This window comes from Lactuca sativa, chromosome 3 (genome assembly GCF_002870075.4).
Source record: "Lactuca sativa cultivar Salinas chromosome 3, Lsat_Salinas_v11, whole genome shotgun sequence".
NCBI classification, from domain to species: domain Eukaryota; kingdom Viridiplantae; phylum Streptophyta; class Magnoliopsida; order Asterales; family Asteraceae; genus Lactuca; species Lactuca sativa.
Window position 1 is genome coordinate 309,167,062 of NC_056625.2, and position 18,058 is coordinate 309,185,119.

At 36.7% G+C, this 18,058-nt stretch overlaps 1 protein-coding gene across 1 annotated transcript; it reads left to right on the top strand.

Annotated features, from left to right (window-relative positions):
* The first annotated feature begins 3,705 nt into the window (after window positions 1-3,705).
* LOC111877170 (cell division protein FtsY homolog, chloroplastic) lies at window positions 3,706-7,159 on the top strand. Its single transcript, XM_023873696.1, has 12 exons — window positions 3,706-4,145; window positions 4,265-4,369; window positions 4,461-4,534; window positions 4,645-4,703; window positions 4,852-4,889; window positions 5,174-5,294; window positions 5,378-5,446; window positions 5,556-5,638; window positions 6,021-6,089; window positions 6,389-6,451; window positions 6,544-6,674; window positions 6,894-7,159. Exons 1-11 carry the CDS (start codon window positions 3,789-3,791, stop codon window positions 6,655-6,657), a joined length of 1,152 nt encoding a protein of 383 aa, XP_023729464.1. The 5' UTR covers window positions 3,706-3,788; the 3' UTR covers window positions 6,658-6,674; window positions 6,894-7,159.
* Window positions 7,160-18,058: the final 10,899 nt, after the last annotated feature.

Genomic DNA, 18,058 nt, shown 5'->3' on the forward strand with positions numbered 1-18,058 from the left:
CCAAAGTCTGAAATTTAGTCCCCGTGGTTTAAAAACGTCATAGATGGTCCCTGTGCTTTCAAAATTTTTAACGATTGATCCTTATTGCTAACTCCGTAAGTTATGTCCGTTAGCTGAAGGGTATTTTTGTTATTTCACAACCATAGGGACCATTTATGATGTTTTCTTATATTTAAAAAAGAAGAAAAAAATTAAATATAATCCCTTCTCTCTCTCTCTCGTTTTGATCTCCGGTGATGGAAGGGAACGAGGAACCGACGATTTCACAAATTCTCACCCTCCTCCTGTCGAAGCACCACCAAACACCCTTAGTAGTTTCTATTCCCGATTCCCCTTTCCCTCTTTTCTTCCTTGACTCACCGGAAAAACGAAACAGAAGGAAGTGGGTTGTTGCCTCCATTCCAGCCACCCCACCTCCGGCTACTGAGAAATCCCACGAAACGCCCACCTACTGTCGTTTTCGTTGTCCTTTTTTTAGTCAAATCTAGCATCGATGGTGCTCTCCATTAGTCGACTGTTGCTATTGTTTCCTTTTTCGGTTCAAATGCTGCTGGAGATGAGTTCGAAGAGGCCAAGAAGATTGCTGGAAAAATGGGCTCCCCTTCATAGTGATTCCTCAACCACCTTCGATCTACCCCTGTTGCTGCTTCCGATTCTGTTATTCTTCTTGATTCGTCGTAAGGAGATGTTCAGATATTGATGACGGCTTCGTCTTCAATTAGGGTTTTCGTCTTCATTCTTCAGTTAGTGTTTTCTGCTTCAAATTTGTTCATCGATCTGCAGATTTTTTGGGTTCTTAAGTTCTAAAAAATGTTTTATGTTGCTGGAATCGGGTTAGAAAACACACACACATAGAAATGTTTTTGTTCTTGAAATCATCGATTCTACTGTGTTCTTAGTGTTGCATGTATGAGAGAGATGAAGTGTATTGATTGATTTTTGATTCTCAGATTAAAAGAACACATAAATGTTGTAGTTTTATATCCAGATCGAATTTTCAAAAACCGGAGCATCAAAGAAATGGATTTGGAACACACAAAATTACAATAACACATACAAAAAATATGGAACATGAACACATATAAATACAAAATCTAAACTCAAGAACTCAAATTTCTAATTTTTTGTAAGCAAGAACAGGTTTAGGTTGTAGCGTACAACCTGTTAAAGCTTGAGAAAGCTTTTCCATATTTAATTTTTTCTTTTTAAAAAAAATATATAAGAAAACATCATAAATGGTCCATGTGGTGGTGAAATGACGAAAATACCCTTTAGCTAACGTACAGAACTTAATGAAGTTAGCAATAAAGATCAATCGTCAAAAGTTTTGAAAGCACAGGGACCATCTATCACGTTTTTAAACCACGGAGACTAAACTTCAGATTTTGAAAAACCACAGGAACCATTTATGATGTTTTTTTTCTATTTATACCAAACTTTTTGGCTTGCTTTTGTTTATTTTAAGTGTTTGCATTTCGAATAAGATAATGTGATAAAACGACGTCGTTTGAAAGCTTCGTCGTCCCCTATCTATCCTCTTTTCAAGAATCCATTTCCACTGTGCACAACATATGGCGTCTTCATTTTCTCGCCAGTTCTCAACTGCGTCATCAATTCTATTGTGTTCTTAGTGTTGCATGTATGAGAGAGATGGAGTGTATTGATTGATTTTTGATTCTCAGATTAAAAGAACACATAAATGTTGTAGTTTTATATCCAGATCGAATTTTCAAAAACCGGAGCATCAAAGAAATGGATTTGGAACACACAAAATTACAATAACACATACAAAAAATATGGAACATGAACACATATAAATACAAAATCTAAACTCAAGAACTCAAATTTCTAATTTTTTGTAAGCAAGAACAGGTTTAGGTTGTAGCGTACAACCTGTTAAAGCTTGAGAAAGCTTTTCCATATTTAATTTTTTCTTTTTAAAAAAAATATATAAGAAAACATCATAAATGGTCCATGTGGTGGTGAAATGACGAAAATACCCTTTAGCTAACGTACAAAACTTAATGAAGTTAGCAATAAAGATCAATCGTCAAAAGTTTTGAAAGCACAGGGACCATCTATCACGTTTTTAAACCACAGAGACTAAACTTCAGATTTTGAAAAACCACAGGAACCATTTATGATGTTTTTTTTCTATTTATACCAAACTTTTTGGCTTGCTTTTGTTTATTTTAAGTGTTTGCATTTCGAATAAGATAATGTGATAAAACGACGTTGTTTGAAAGCTTCGTCGTCCCCTATCTATCCTCTTTTCAAGAATCCATTTCCACTGTGCACAACATATGGCGTCTTCATTTTCTCGCCAGTTCTCAACTGCGTCATCAATTCTATTGTGTTCTTAGTGTTGCATGTATGAGAGAGATGGAGTGTATTGATTGATTTTTGATTCTCAGATTAAAAGAACACATAAATGTTGTAGTTTTATATCCAGATCGAATTTTCAAAAACCGGAGCATCAAAGAAATGGATTTGGAACACACAAAATTACAATAACACATACAAAAAATATGGAACATGAACACATATAAATACAAAATCTAAACTCAAGAACTCAAATTTCTAATTTTTTGTAAGCAAGAACAGGTTTAGGTTGTAGCGTACAACCTGTTAAAGCTTGAGAAAGCTTTTCCATATTTAATTTTTTCTTTTTAAAAAAAATATATAAGAAAACATCATAAATGGTCCATGTGGTGGTGAAATGACGAAAATACCCTTTAGCTAACGTACAGAACTTAATGAAGTTAGCAATAAAGATCAATCGTCAAAAGTTTTGAAAGCACAGGGACCATCTATCACGTTTTAAACCACGGAGACTAAACTTCAGATTTTGAAAAACCACAGGAACCATTTATGATGTTTTTTTTCTATTTATACCAAACTTTTTGGCTTGCTTTTGTTTATTTTAAGTGTTTGCATTTCGAATAAGATAATGTGATAAAACGACGTCGTTTGAAAGCTTCGTCGTCCCCTATCTATCCTCTTTTCAAGAATCCATTTCCACTGTGCACAACATATGGCGTCTTCATTTTCTCGCCAGTTCTCAACTGCGTCATCAATTCTATTGTGTTCTTAGTGTTGCATGTATGAGAGAGATGGAGTGTATTGATTGATTTTTGATTCTCAGATTAAAAGAACACATAAATGTTGTAGTTTTATATCCAGATCGAATTTTCAAAAACCGGAGCATCAAAGAAATGGATTTGGAACACACACAAAATTACAATAACACATACAAAAAATATGGAACATGAACACATACAAATACAAAATCTAAACTCAAGAACTCAAATTTCTAATTTTTTGTAAGCAAGAACAGGTTTAGGTTGTAGCGTACAACCTGTTAAAGCTTTTTCAAATCTCTATAGAGAGAGAGAGAAAGCTTTTTCATATTTAATTTTTTCTTTTTAAAAAAAATATATAAGAAAACATCATAAATGGTTCCTATGGTGGTGAAATGACGAAAATGCCCTTTAGCTAACGGACAGAACTTAATGAAGTTAGCAATAAAGACCAATCGTCAAAAGTTTTGAAAACACATGGACCATCTATCACGTTTTTAAACCACGAAAACTAAACTTCAGATTTTGAAAAACCAAGAACTATTTACGATGTTTTTTACTATTTATACCAAACTTTTTGGCTTGCTTTTGTTTATTTTAAGTGTTTGCATTTCGAATAAGATAATGTGATAAAACTACGTCGTTTGAAAGCTTTGTCGTCCCCTATCTATCCTCTTTTCAAGAATCCATTTCCACTGTGCACAACATATGGCGTCTTCACTTTCTCGCCAGTTCTCAACTGCGTCACGAGATACCATTTCTACCCATGGGTCAACCACCGTCTTCAACCACCACTCTCCGCCGCTGTTCCTCCGGGTCCAATATCCAACCAGTTGTGGTAGCGGTGGAGCACAGTTCTCTAAGTTCAAATGCTCCGCAGCGGATTCCCAAACCGGGTTCTTCACGAAATTGGGACGTTTAATCAAAGAGAAGGCGAAAAAGGACGTAGAGAAGATATTCTCTGGTGGGTTTTCGAAAACAAGAGATAATTTAGCGGTAATTGATGAACTACTCCTCTATTGGAATCTCTCCGACACCGACCGCGTTCTAGATGAATTAGAAGAGGTAAATTCCATAACTTTGAGAACTTTCTGTTTCTGCAAATAGGATTGCATTTGAGAGGGAATGATTTCGAAAGTAGATTCAAATTGGATTGAAATTATGTCTATATTCTATGATTTTAGGCATTATTGGTGTCGGATTTCGGCCCAAAGATCACAGTAAAGATTGTCGAGAGCTTGCGAGATGATATATTTGCTGGAAAACTCAAATCAGGAACTGAAATAAAGGCAAGTGTCATGAACATGAAAGTTTAATTTTGAAAATATTTAGGTAGAATTTAGGATTTAGAGTACGTTTTCACCGATGTCTTTTCTGTAGGATGCTTTGAAGAACAGTGTATTGGATATTTTGACAAAGAAAGGTGCTAAAACAGAGCTTAAACTTGGATTCAGGTTTGTTTGCTGTATTCATGAATCATGATCATCGTAGGATCTTATGTGTTTCTTTATGTTCATTTGTTTGGAATTTTTTATGATTACTACAATAATGTTTGTGTTATTAGGAAACCCGCAGTGATCATGATTGTTGGTGTTAATGGAGGTGGAAAAACTACATCTCTTGGTATGTTTGATAATAAATTGGATAAATGCACTCTTCTTTTTCGTTTGGTGAAAATTATCTTACCATAAGTATGTAAAAAAATGGGATTAGAGTTAATTAGAAAATTAAAAAAATCCATTTCATTACAATAATTTATTGTTTAATGCAGGGAAACTAGCTTATCGGTTAAAGAGTGGAGGTGCTAAGGTGAGTTGATATGATGCTAATATTTCCACGCTTTTACGTTATTTATACGCTAACAATTACTAGTATTATTTTTCCATTCAAGGGTAAGATCGGAAAACGTCATCTTGAATTTTTTTAACAAACTATGCAAAAAAATGGATAAGATAGAAAATCGTCATCCTTATCTTTGTTTATAATTTTATTTTAGGGCTAAATGCAAGAAATATGAGTTTACTTTTGTTAATTTGTTTATTATATTAGTATATTTTATGGTCTCCCTCGTTCTTTTGTTGAAATTTGTGTAGATACTAATGGCGGCTGGTGATACATTCCGGGCAGCTGCGAGTGACCAATTGGAAATTTGGGCAGAAAGGACGGGCTGCGAGATTGTTTCAGCTGAAAAAGTGAAAGCCAAAGCATCATCAGGTAGACAAGTAAATAAATCTCGAGGGTATTTTTGGTATTTTTAGCGGCTACTAACACGTGATCTTGAAGTTCTTTTTGTGTAGTTCTGTCACAAGCCGTTAAGAAAGGGAAAGAAGAAGGTTACGATATTGTTTTATGCGACACCTCCGGCCGTAAGACATTATTTTTGGTCGATATATCATATGAGGGTATTTTGGTAATTTAATAGAAAAAGGAAGAATGGAACTGAATTTTGTTTTTTTTTTTTTAATATGTGAATAGGACTTCACACTAATTATAGCTTGATGGAAGAATTGATAGCATGCAAAAAAGCTGTTGCAAAAGTTGTTCAAGGCGCCCCTAATGTATGGTTAGCCATTTTATTTCTCCATTAGATGTATTATTACATTAACATTTAATTATATAAATTGCTATTTATCAAGAAAAATCTGAGGGTTAAAATGTCATAGAATAGCAATGTACTTTTTAATTTATTTTTTCTTACATTACCAATTTAAATATTACATTTTTTATTTAGTTTGGTAAAATTTTCATGGGATGGAGGGAAAAGTAACATGGTATTAGGATTGTTTGGATGTGCATTTCCAAAGTGCTTATTACACTTTCAAGAATATGATAACCTTTATTTTGTGTGTTCTTTCCCTTTTTTACATCCTTACTTCTTTGGTATATAAATAAGACAAAAATGTTAAAATGGTAATGTAATTTCTACTTTGCAATTTACAGGAAATTCTACTCGTTTTGGATGGAACAACGGGTTTGAATATGCTTCCACAAGCTAGGGAATTCAATGAGGTAAGGGGTATGAATTGTCAATTACCATGGTTTTCAAAATTTAATCACATATAAAAATCAGATATCTCAAAATTTTGGATGCAAATACATAATACCAAGATTTCAACAACCTATAAATATATAATGCTTTCTACTCACATATTTGCTATATTTGGGTAGATTTTTCAATGTACAATGCTGTAATAAAAAGAAATTAAAAATCAGATGCTATCATTAACAAATCAATGTAAGTAAATTGCCATTTCATTTATTTAGCCCTTTTTTATATATATATATCCTATGTTTGTCATCTGTGACAGGTTGTGGGAATAACCGGTTTCATTTTGACAAAACTTGATGGCTCTGCAAGAGGAGGCTGCGTGGTATGCAAATGCTTTCTTCTTGTTTTATTTTAAAAAAAACACAAAAAATAGTAAATTACTTTTAAATCCTTAAATTTGAATTCCACTTGTAGGTTAGTGTAGTTGATGAGCTTGGGATTCCTGTGAAGTTTGTGGGTGTTGGGGAAGGGGTGGAAGATCTCCAGCCATTTGATGCACAAGCTTTTGTTAACGCCATTTTCTCTTGAGGCGTTGCCAAGAGAAGGTTAGTTTGTTAAATGTCTAAAATACCTTTTAATACACACAAATTAAATACAATACCATAAGTTCTTTGTGATAGTTACAATGGACAAATCGGAAAACGTAAAGGAAATTTAATCATTTATGTTTGTGGTGATGATGATGATGATTAGAACACCCATGATTATATGTAATTTGATTATAAACTTATAATAGAAATCAAGTACATTTCTTTTACGTGTAGGTGTATCATAGTATCATGTATGGAGCAATGGTAACACCATATGAATGCTCGAGAGAGAAGGGGATTAGCCTAAAAGGACTATTCCATTTAGTCCAGAAGCACAACGATAAGATTATTGTGATCAAAATGGGTATTTCCGATGGTTGAGATTGGGTGTAAAAGTGTGGTTTATGTAAAAGATAATTTAGGGACTCGATTCATTTGGGTTACTTCTAAAGTGCACCCTCAATCGGTTTTTAATGCTTAAATTAAAGTTTTCCTTCGTAGCTTTTGTATATATAAAATAATTAAACAGTTGACACAATTGGCCTCGCTGCTTACAAAGTGCAACTCCTTAACACCGTTAAAATCCATCCCACATTTCATGCTTTACATTTAAAACGACCATTAGGAAAGCATTCATTTGAATCCTCCTCACCCAAGGGATTATAAATTAATTCTAACCAGGAAAAGGCCAGTGCGTTGCACGGGTTGTTTTTTTTAGAAAAAAAGGTAGAATAATATGATTGACGAAAACTACAAAAAATAAAGAAAAATGATTGATTTTAGCAACCGTTTAGAAACATTTGACAAAAGTCTGAATGCTAAAAAGTTTGGGTTGATAATAGAAAAAAAAGTATCAAAATAGAATAATTTTGAAAAATGAGAGACAAAACTGTAAATGGATTAAATAAACGGAACACTTTTGAGAAAATATAAAAAACATGTGAGAAAAGTCAAAACTGAATCTTTTTATCAAAAAATAAATAAATGATACAAGAATACGGTACACGAAAATGATAAAGAATAAAGAAAAAAGGTTGTAAAGAAGTAAAAGTGAAAGTTTAGTGGCAAAAATATAAAGAAGTAAAAATAAAGTGTCAAAATTCTAAAGAGGAAGAGTTTGTTGAAACTTTAATGGCAAAATTATAAAAAAGTAAAAATATAGTGGTTAAAAGTGAAAGTTTAGTGGCAAAAATATAAAGAAATAAAAATAAAGTGCCAAAACTATAAAGAGGAAAAGTTTGTTGAAACTTTAATGACAAAATTAGTAAAAATAAAATACCAAAACTATAAAGAAGAAAAGTTTGTTGAAACTTTAGCGGTAAAATTTAAAAAAAAGTAAAAAATAAAGTGGTAAAATTATAGTAAAAGAATAAAGAAAAAGAGTTTTAAATAAGTAAAAGTGAAAGTTTAGTGGTAAAAATATGATGAAGTAAAAATAAAGTGGCAAAATTATAAAAAAGAAAAGTTTGTTGAAACTTTAGTGGCAAAATTAAGAAAAAATAAAAATATAGTGTTAAAATTATAAACATGAAAAGTTTCCTGTTGAAACTTCCCATGTCCTTTAATATATATATATATATATATATATATATATATATATATATATATATATATATATATATATATATATATATATATATATATATATATATATATATATATATATATATATATATATATATATATATATATAGGTTCAAATGAGAACAAAAAAAAATTAAGAACCGTAAGAACCTCTAATTTTAGATGTTTATAAAGGGTTTAAGGTTTAGGGTTACCCTAAGCCCTTTATAAACATCTAAAGTTAGAAGTTCTTAATATTTTTTGGTTCTCATTTAAACCATTCCCTATATATATATATATATATATATATATATATATATATATATATATATATATATATATATATATATATATATATATATATATATATATATATATATATATATATATATATATATATATATATATATATATATATATATATATAATGGTCCTCTTACACATAAGGCACAAATGACACCGAGGTTGTGGTAAATGGTTGATTTAGTGGGAAAAAAATTCTCCTTACTCTATAACACAAATCATTATACTTTGTACTCATTCAATTGAATTAATAAAATCGATCAAGGTAGTCCAGATATTTTCCAGCTCTTGAGGTTTTGTAGTGACGATCTCATCAGAGCAGTGTTATCGATAGCGGTAACAATGAAATAGCGAAATCTATTTCATTTTTAGAGAATACCTATTAAAAAATTAATACTAGTTTTACATTCACTTAATTAGCAATTATAACTAATAACTAAACTAAAAACCCCAAGACTATTAGTTCAAATAAGTTCTAAAACATGCATATTCTTATATATATATATATATATATATATATATATATATATATATATATATATATATATATATATATATATATATATATATATATATATATATATATATATATATATATATATATATATATATATATATATATAAGGTGGACTCTTTTTAGGAATAGTGAACTTCTTCATTTTTTGGCAAAAATGGCCCATAAGTTTTCATATTTTTAGTGGTTCATGTTTTTGGCACTAAAGTTTGTGATGTTAGCTATTTGGTCCCCTGAATTATTAACAATGTAAAGATAAATATGGGCTCGGATACGTGTCATTCCCACGTTTCCCCTCACCGGTTCTGCCTCGCTTCCTGTGCTTCCCACCATTTCTTTTCTAGATTTTTCCATTTCTGATGGACAGTTCTAAACACAACCGCCACACCTCTGACTCATTCCAGATTGTTGGTAACCGATCCTTCCAGCGTCTTCCTTTTCATCCGCTGTCTTCTACACCGAGTCAAAGTCATCAACGGCTTCGACGTTTTCGGTTTTTGTTTTGCTCCACTCGGTCGGCCGGATAGGTGTAGATTATCACCATCACTACATTGGAACCACCGATTCAGGGCGGATATTAGTCGTGAGTATTTTGTCGGAGGCCAGATCGGTGTTTCCTGTGATGAGGTATTCCACGCTTCTCTCTCACCCTGCTTCTTCCGGCCCGACCCACCGATTCATCCATCTTCAACATCAAATGAACCCGGTCAAGACCACCGAGTGAATAATCCGTCATCTTGGTTTCGCTTTGCTATTAGGGTTAATCAATTTTTCCATTTTTAACGCAACACACACATAAATTATGCAAGGATTGATCGAGGGAGCAGCTCCAGCTTCGGAAAATGAGTTATAGAGTTATTGTTCTTCATGTGTATCTCTTAAATTGATTTCTCCAAATTAAACCTAATCTTTATTTTTATTTTTACCTGTTATCACTTGAACAAACTACGGTGTTTTCTTTTCTAGATTGCAATTTTGTATAGTAGAGTTGTTGAATGCTGACATTTGATTGTGTATTATGTTGTCTTCCTTGCAGTTCCATTAGTTTCAGGTTGTAGGCAGTGTATGAAGCTTTCAGCTACCAACAAAGTCCGTGCTAAGAGCAAGTTGTGGTACACATCGATAATCTGATGTCACCTTTTTCCCTTTCGATCCAATGAATTACATGTTACGCACACTTACTTTTGTATTTTGATTGTTTATTACATGGATCGATAATCATTGTATGGTGATGGAAATCAGGTACTTCCTCAGGAAACTAAAGAAGGTAAAGAAGAGTAATGGTCAGATGCTTGCTCTTAATGAGGTAATACTAATACTCTATTTTTTTATTCGTTTTGTGCTGAAATCATATACTTCATTACATAATATTTGTTGTGCATATATAGATTTTTGAGAAAAACCCATCGACTATTAGGAACTATGGTATCTGGTTGAGGTATCAATCTACAACCAGATACCATAACAAGTACAAAGATTACAGGGGCACAACCCTTAATGGGGGAGTTGAGCAGATGTACACTGAGATGGCTTCTTGCTACAGGGTGCGTCAGGTAGACTCTCATGATGTCAGTTGAAGATGAAGAAGGAAATGAGGTTTTTCTGTAGCTTATATTTTTGGTATTTCATGCAGGTTACTTTAAAAATTTTATTTTTTTGATATGCATTTTGGTGGACACTTTGTGACGATGTTGAACCAGCCATTTCTATATAATTTATATTAATGAGGGGTGATTGTTGCGACAAAATAGAACCACAGGGACAATTTCCATCATACCAATAGACTAGGAAAATAGATATAGATACTGCAGGTATATGAACACTTTTTTCCTTCAAAGTTTTGTACAATTCTAATTATATCTTTTCATTCCAAACATTATTGTATCATAGGATAGAAAACAAAACAAGCACCATAGAGAGTTGTGGCCCAAAAGTTAGAAAGGATAACTTGGTGCAGAAGAAATTTCACCAAATAATAAGCTTGGAAGATCCCTGTACATTTGTGCTATATGAGATGAAAGAGGTAGGATCAGATTTCTCATTTCTGGAATATAGCTTCCACATTCTTTAGGCATTCGTTGTTGAACATAAGGATCTGTAGCTCCATTGTCACCTCTCTCATAGTAGGTCTATTTTCTCCAGCTAAGTCAATGCATCTCTATCTAAGCTCAGCTACTACCTATATTTTGTATTAATTTTCAATTATTCATATTATATTTTCTGATACTTGGATATTGTTAAAGCAGCAGCATTGGAGATATCTCAACTAGCTTTAGATCCAAAATCCTCATATATACATCATAGGATCACATTACAGAAAAGAAGACATATATTCCACAGGTAAATGAAGCAAAGGGTAATTTACTTTGTTCATATAGATTGAGAAGGGAATTCATGCCTTTTACACATTACAAAAAAAAAAAAAAGAATCTGTCCGACCTTTTTTTGTTACAACAAAAAATTGCAGTTTTTGTCTCACTGACATGAATTTGACTCAGGGGAACCACAATACATACAATATCATATCACAAATTACAAGTAAACGATTGAAGTTGGACTATTACCAACTGTAATTAACCATTTTATTTTTTGTTTTCTATTGAAAACGAATAGATGTCTTGGATGTTATTTGTAATAAACCTATTGATGTTTTCATTCACATTCAAAGTTGCTAAACAATATTTCATGTTTTATCTTTCTCATTTACAGTATCTAGAAGAGAAATACCCTTTGCGTTCTTTATTACCTCAACATCCTACAAGAAGATCAATAAGTTATTAGGTAATTTGCTTTCTAAACAGGTGTACTTTACAATTTAATTACAATAGTGAACGCTAATCCCTAAACACAAATATTTTTATTTTGTAAAAAAATGCGTTAGTTAAATTGTGTTGAATGTGATTCAACAAGACCAACAATATTTGCAATTTTAATTCAATGATCAGTGGTAAGCATTTTGCATTGTGAGAGATAATATTAGTTTTTAAAAACAATTTCTTAGATGTATTTTTTTTTTGGTTTTATGACAGTCGAATGCACCCTTGAAGAAGGATTTTCTATTGTGGGAGATAACATTATTTTTGCAAATGGAAGCCAATTCTCTTACGTGGAAATTGGTTTTTCTTTTAATTCTCTTATTATTTTCTTTTTGTAAGTGGAAGTCTTTAATTATATATTTTACTCATGCAGGAAATAGATATATTGGCCATTGCAACTATGGAACCAATATGTATCTTTTCCTAAGTTAGTTTTTTACTTTTGATACCCGAATTTAAAATTCCATGTTTTTTTATTTTTATTAATTTATTTCCAAAATTTGTACTAAATTTTTGCAGCTTTCGTCTTTGCACTCTTCTTTGCAGCTCTACACTTATCTCGGACAACGACGACGGGTTATAGACAGCTGATGAAACTTCAGCCTAGATGCATATATGAATGTAGAGGGTGTCCTAAAAGGAAGTATAGACCCTCCAATTTCAAAGTATAGAATTAAAGAGATGCTTTAGAAAATGGCATAAAATTTTAAATCGTCTTCTAAGAAGAAACTACATGTTAGGGAAACGAAAAAGCATAATTTTTTTTCTTCTTTTTAACTCGTCTTTTGAATACCTCTGTATGTCTTTAATCACTTTTGAATTACAATATTGGCCTTGCAGGAAAGTGACCGTGAAGAAATGTAAGCAGGAGATGTTGAAATAGAGCAATATTTGCTTCATTTCACTGGTACTACATCGCATATTCGGCCTTCAAATGGCTATCTTTATGTCATGGCAAAAGCTTTCAACTTTGTCAATGAGTAGCTTATATTTCACAATTTGAATGAGTTACCAAATGACATTTACAAAGAACAAACAATGGAAAAAATTGTCGCATCCAACCCCCGCAACGCGGGGGTCCCCACCTAGTTACAAAAAAAATGTTAATCTTAAGACTTTAAAATACGATTCACAAATCATCCAACTCCTTGTATACGAGTTCATCAATCACTTCTTCCACAACCTCTTTATAAGCCCCAACATAATTTTCCTCTTCATCTTCGTCTATCAACCCTTGTCCTCTAGATTGCGAGCTCGACTCAACACTCTCTTTCCTCCTACTAGTTCTTGTAGCATAAGACTCATCATCCACCCCCATAGCCTCTGCAAATACATCCCATGTCAACTTATCACCTTCAAACGCAAGAGCATCTTCTTCCCCCTCCGACTATTCATTTGGATCTTAATGTTCGAGTCGTCCAAGATGATCGAGGCGATTGTATTGTGCATATCATACCTCCTTCTTAAAGCCCAATTATATTTTATGTAATCTGAATCATTTAGCTTTTTCTATTCAATTCCGTTTCTTTTTTTTAATGGAGCTACAAAAATAAAAAATAAACATTAGTAAATACTATTAATTATAATATATTTATATATTTCTAATTATTTTAAAAATAATGAGCTACTTGTTCACATATGCTCCAATTACGTTCACACCCGATGAGCTAAACACCTTAATAGAAAACTTTTTAAGTGTCGGTGCCGACAATCCATATTGCATCCACCACTCCGCTGATGAAAGCATTGATCTCATTTTTTAGCCATTAGAACCCCAAAAATTCTTGTGCACCTCTATATATTTATAGGGAGCTCGGTGTGAATCTTCAACTCCTCATTTTCTCTAACAATGACAACTTATGTATGCATGCCATCAACCCATTAATCACCTCACTGTCATCTTCCAAGCTTGGGTTGTTGTAAAATAATCCCGGATTCAAATAGTGGTTGGCCGCATGCAAATCTTGGTGTAGTTGACAATTCCACATTTTATCAGTTATTTCAAAATTTTGTTTATACTTGTCTTTTTTATTGTTGAAAGACAAAACAATCATTTCCTCTACTCTTGTAACATCCCAAAGATACGAGCCAAGAATTTTATTTTTAAAACATATACTTAGTAAAGCATTTAGAAGTAAAAGCGTTGCCGATCATAACATTTCATAAAAGATATCACATGACTGGAAAACATTTTCATAAACATAATAATGTCAGAGTAAAATCCCCAGGAAGATCTCATAGTGCGGAATACGAGGCATGTGTGTGATGGGCCGCTACCGCGCCAGCTCCTTCCCCTTCGAAGAAGAGGTACCTGAAATCAAAACTGAAAACTGTAAGCACGAAGCTTAGTGTGTTCCCCCATAATACCTCATACCATACAAACATACAATGAACAGCTAGGAGATACGGGCCTCGCCCACACTCATGAAGATACGTGCCTCGCCCACACTCCGCTATCTGGGAGATACGGGCCTCGCCCACACTCCGCTATCTGAGAGATACGGGCCTCGCCCACACTCCACTATCAGAGAGATACGGGCCTCGCCCACACTCAGCTGCTAATCCATAACATACAATTATCACACAGACAACGAGTATATACAAATCTATCATACTGACATATATCATAATCAAACTCGACCATGAGATACGGGCTCTGCCCACACTCCGACACTAGCATATCGTCTAATCGGGCTGACCTTGGTGCCTTAGACCCGTTACTACTGGAAGGAAACTCACCTCGAAGAGTAGCTACCGAAAGTCCGACTACTAGACGTCTGGCTGCTGCACCGGTAATCCTCCGGCTACAAACCCATACACATAGATTAGCCACTCATAAATATCCTTAGGTCAATTGACTGGCCCATCCCTGGTCCATGGTCAACTCCTTGGTCAAGGTCAACTCTCAGTTGACTGGACTCGTCGAGTCCTTCTCCTACGGCAACACCTTCAGGAGAACCATATCCCCGACTTGGAATTCCAAGTCTAAACGACGCTTGTTGGCATAACTTTTCTGCCGACTCTGGGCAGTCTGGAGCCTACTCCGGACCTGCTGGATCTTCTCTGTCGTATGGAGCACCACTTCGGTGCTTCCCATGACCCTCTGGCCAACCTCTCCCTAACATATCGGGGTCCTGCACCTCCTTCCATACAACATCTCGAAGGGAGGGCGGTCGATGCTTGCATGATAGCTATTATTATATGAGAACCTCGCCAACAGGAGGTAGGTATCCCAACTACCTCCGAAATCCAGAACACATGCCCGGAGCATATCCTCTAACATTTGGATGGTACGCTCGCTCTGACCATCCGTCTGCGGGTGAAAAGCGGTGCTCAAATGCAGACGAGTACCCAACTCGTCATGGAACTTCTTCCAAAATCTGGAAGTAAATCGCACATCTCTGTATGAAATCACTGATACGGGCACCCCGTGCCGCGCCACTACCTCCCTGATATAGATGTCGGCCAACTTCTCGGCCGAGATGCTCTCCTGAATTGGGATAAAATGGGCGCTCTTGGTCAACCGGTCCACGATGACCCATATAGAATCCACTCCCCGCGCGGTCCTGGGTAGCTTCGTGATAAAGTCCATCGTAATATCTTCCCATTTCCACAATGGGACATCAAACGGCTGTATCTTGCCATGCGGTCTCTGATGCTCGGCCTTGACCTTCCAGCAGGTCAAGCATCGCTCGACGTACCAAGCCACATCACGCTTCATTCAGGGCCACCAATAGTCTAGACGAAGATCCCTATACATCTTCGTCGCCCCAGGATGAATGGTGAATCGAGATTTGTGCGCCTCCTCCATCAAGACCTGGCGCACGCCTCCGAGGTACGGCACCCACACCCTGCGGTGTAATGACAATAATCCCCTGCTATCATAGTTGAAGGAGGAAACCGGACCCACTATGTGCTCACTCTTCCGATGTTCCTCCTTCATGGCCTCCTGCTGGGCCTCACGAATCCGCTCCAAAAGCGGGGTCACCACTGTCATCCGCATGCAAATATCCTTGATCGGCGCCACCTTGTGGCTAAGCGCATCGGCCACCACATTGGCCTTCCCCGGGTGGTAAAGGATCTCACAGTCATAATCCTTCACCACATCAAGCCACCGACGCTTCCTCATGTTCAGATTCGGCTGATCCATGAGGTACCTCAAACTCTTGTGGTCCGTGTAAATGGTACACCGAACCCCATAGAGGTAATGTCGCCACATCTTGAGAGCGAAGACCATCGCCCCCAAATCTAAATCGTGCATCGGGTAGTTCGACTCGTGAGGCTTCAGCTGCCTCGAAGCGTAGGCAATGACATGACCTCTCTGCATCAGTACCGCGCCCAACCCCGAAATGGATGCGTCACAATATACCACAAAATCCTCTATGCCCTCTGGCAGGGATAAGATTGGCGCCTCACACAATCTCCGTCTCAGAACCTCGAATGCTGCCTGCTGTTTAGGCCCCCATCGAAAGACCACGTCTTTCTTAGTCAGCCGCGTCAGGGGTACGACTATCTTGGAGAAGTCCTGAATGAATCTCCGATAGTAGCCCGCTAATCCCAGGAAACTCCGAATCTCGGATGGAGACTTCGGAACCTCCCATCTCATCACGGCCTCCACCTTGGGCGGGTCTACTGAAATCCCGTTCTGATGGACGAGGTGCCCAAGAAACTGCACCTCGCGCAACCAAAACTCACATTTGGAGAACTTGGCGTACAAACTCTCCCTCCTCAAGGTTTCCAAAACCTCTCTCAGATGCTCCTCGTGCTCCTCCTGTGTCTTGGAATAAACCAAGATGTCATCAATGAAAACTATCACAGACCGATCCAGCATTGGTCTACATACGCGGTTCATGAGGTCCATGAACGCGGCAGGAGCATTGGTGAGCCCAAACGGCATCACCACTAACTCATAATGGCTGTAACACATCCGAAACGCGGTCTTCTGTACATCATCCTCTCGGACCCTCATCTGATGATACCCTCAACGCAAATCGATCTTGGAGAACCAAGATGCTCCCTGCAACTGATCAAAGAGGTCATCAATCCTCGGGAGTGGGTAACGGTTCTTCACTGTTACCTTATTCAGCTCCCGGTAATCAATACACATCTGATGCGACCCATCCTTCTTCTTCACAAACAGGATCGAGGCTCCCCAGGGTGAACTGCTCGGTCGAATAAAGCCCTTGTCTAGCAACTCCTGCAACTACGTAGACAACTCCTGCATCTCGGGAGGAGCCAACCGATAGGATGCCTTGGCTATCGGAGCCGCACCAGGAACTAGGTCGATCCTGAACTCTACCTGATGCTCCGGAGGTATTCCAGGAAGCTCCTCCGGGAACACATCAGCGTAGTCTCACACCACTGGAACCTCGCTCACCGTCGCCTTACCCGCCTCCTGGGTATCCATAACGTACGCGACATATCCCGCGCAACCCTGCTGAAGGTAGTGCCTAACCCTTGTTGCTGAACATACTGTGGGTCCACGCTATGGCCTCTCGCCGTGGATCACCAACTCTCCCCCACTTGGGGTCCTGATCCGCACTAACTGTTGCGCACAATCTATCACCGCCCCATTAGGGCTCAACCAATCCATGCCTATAATCACCTTGTTCTCCCACAAAGAGATGGGAAACAAATCCACCAAATAGCGCTCCTCAAATAACCTTAGGACACAATCCCTGAATACTGCCGACGCTCGCACCGATCGATCATCGGCAATCTCTACCTCTAAAGGGCAATCCAACATGCCCGGAGACTCAGTAAACCTCTTGCTAAGCGCAAGGGAAACAAATGATCGGGTGGCACCCGAGCCAAACAATACCTGAACAGGAATACCTTTTACATGGAACCATCCTAACGTATATACACAAAGCACATATAAATATCATAACATCATAAAAATAAGATAGAGGGAAAGAATCATACCCGTCACCACATCGGGTGCGGCGCGTGCCTCCTCTGTTTTCAGCTGAAACGCCCGACTCCCTACCACTGGAGCCTCTGCCTTGCCCTGCCGGCCATCTGTGATCCTCAAAGTCGCTGGAGCTGGCGCCTTCACTGGCGCTGATGCTGCCGTCAACTGGGGGCAATTGGCCCTCTTGTGGCCCCTCTGGTTGCAGTGGAAACACAACAACTCAGATGTCTGAACAACCGAGACAGGGGCAGTACAATCCCTGCTAAAGTGCCCCGCCTTGCCGCACTTG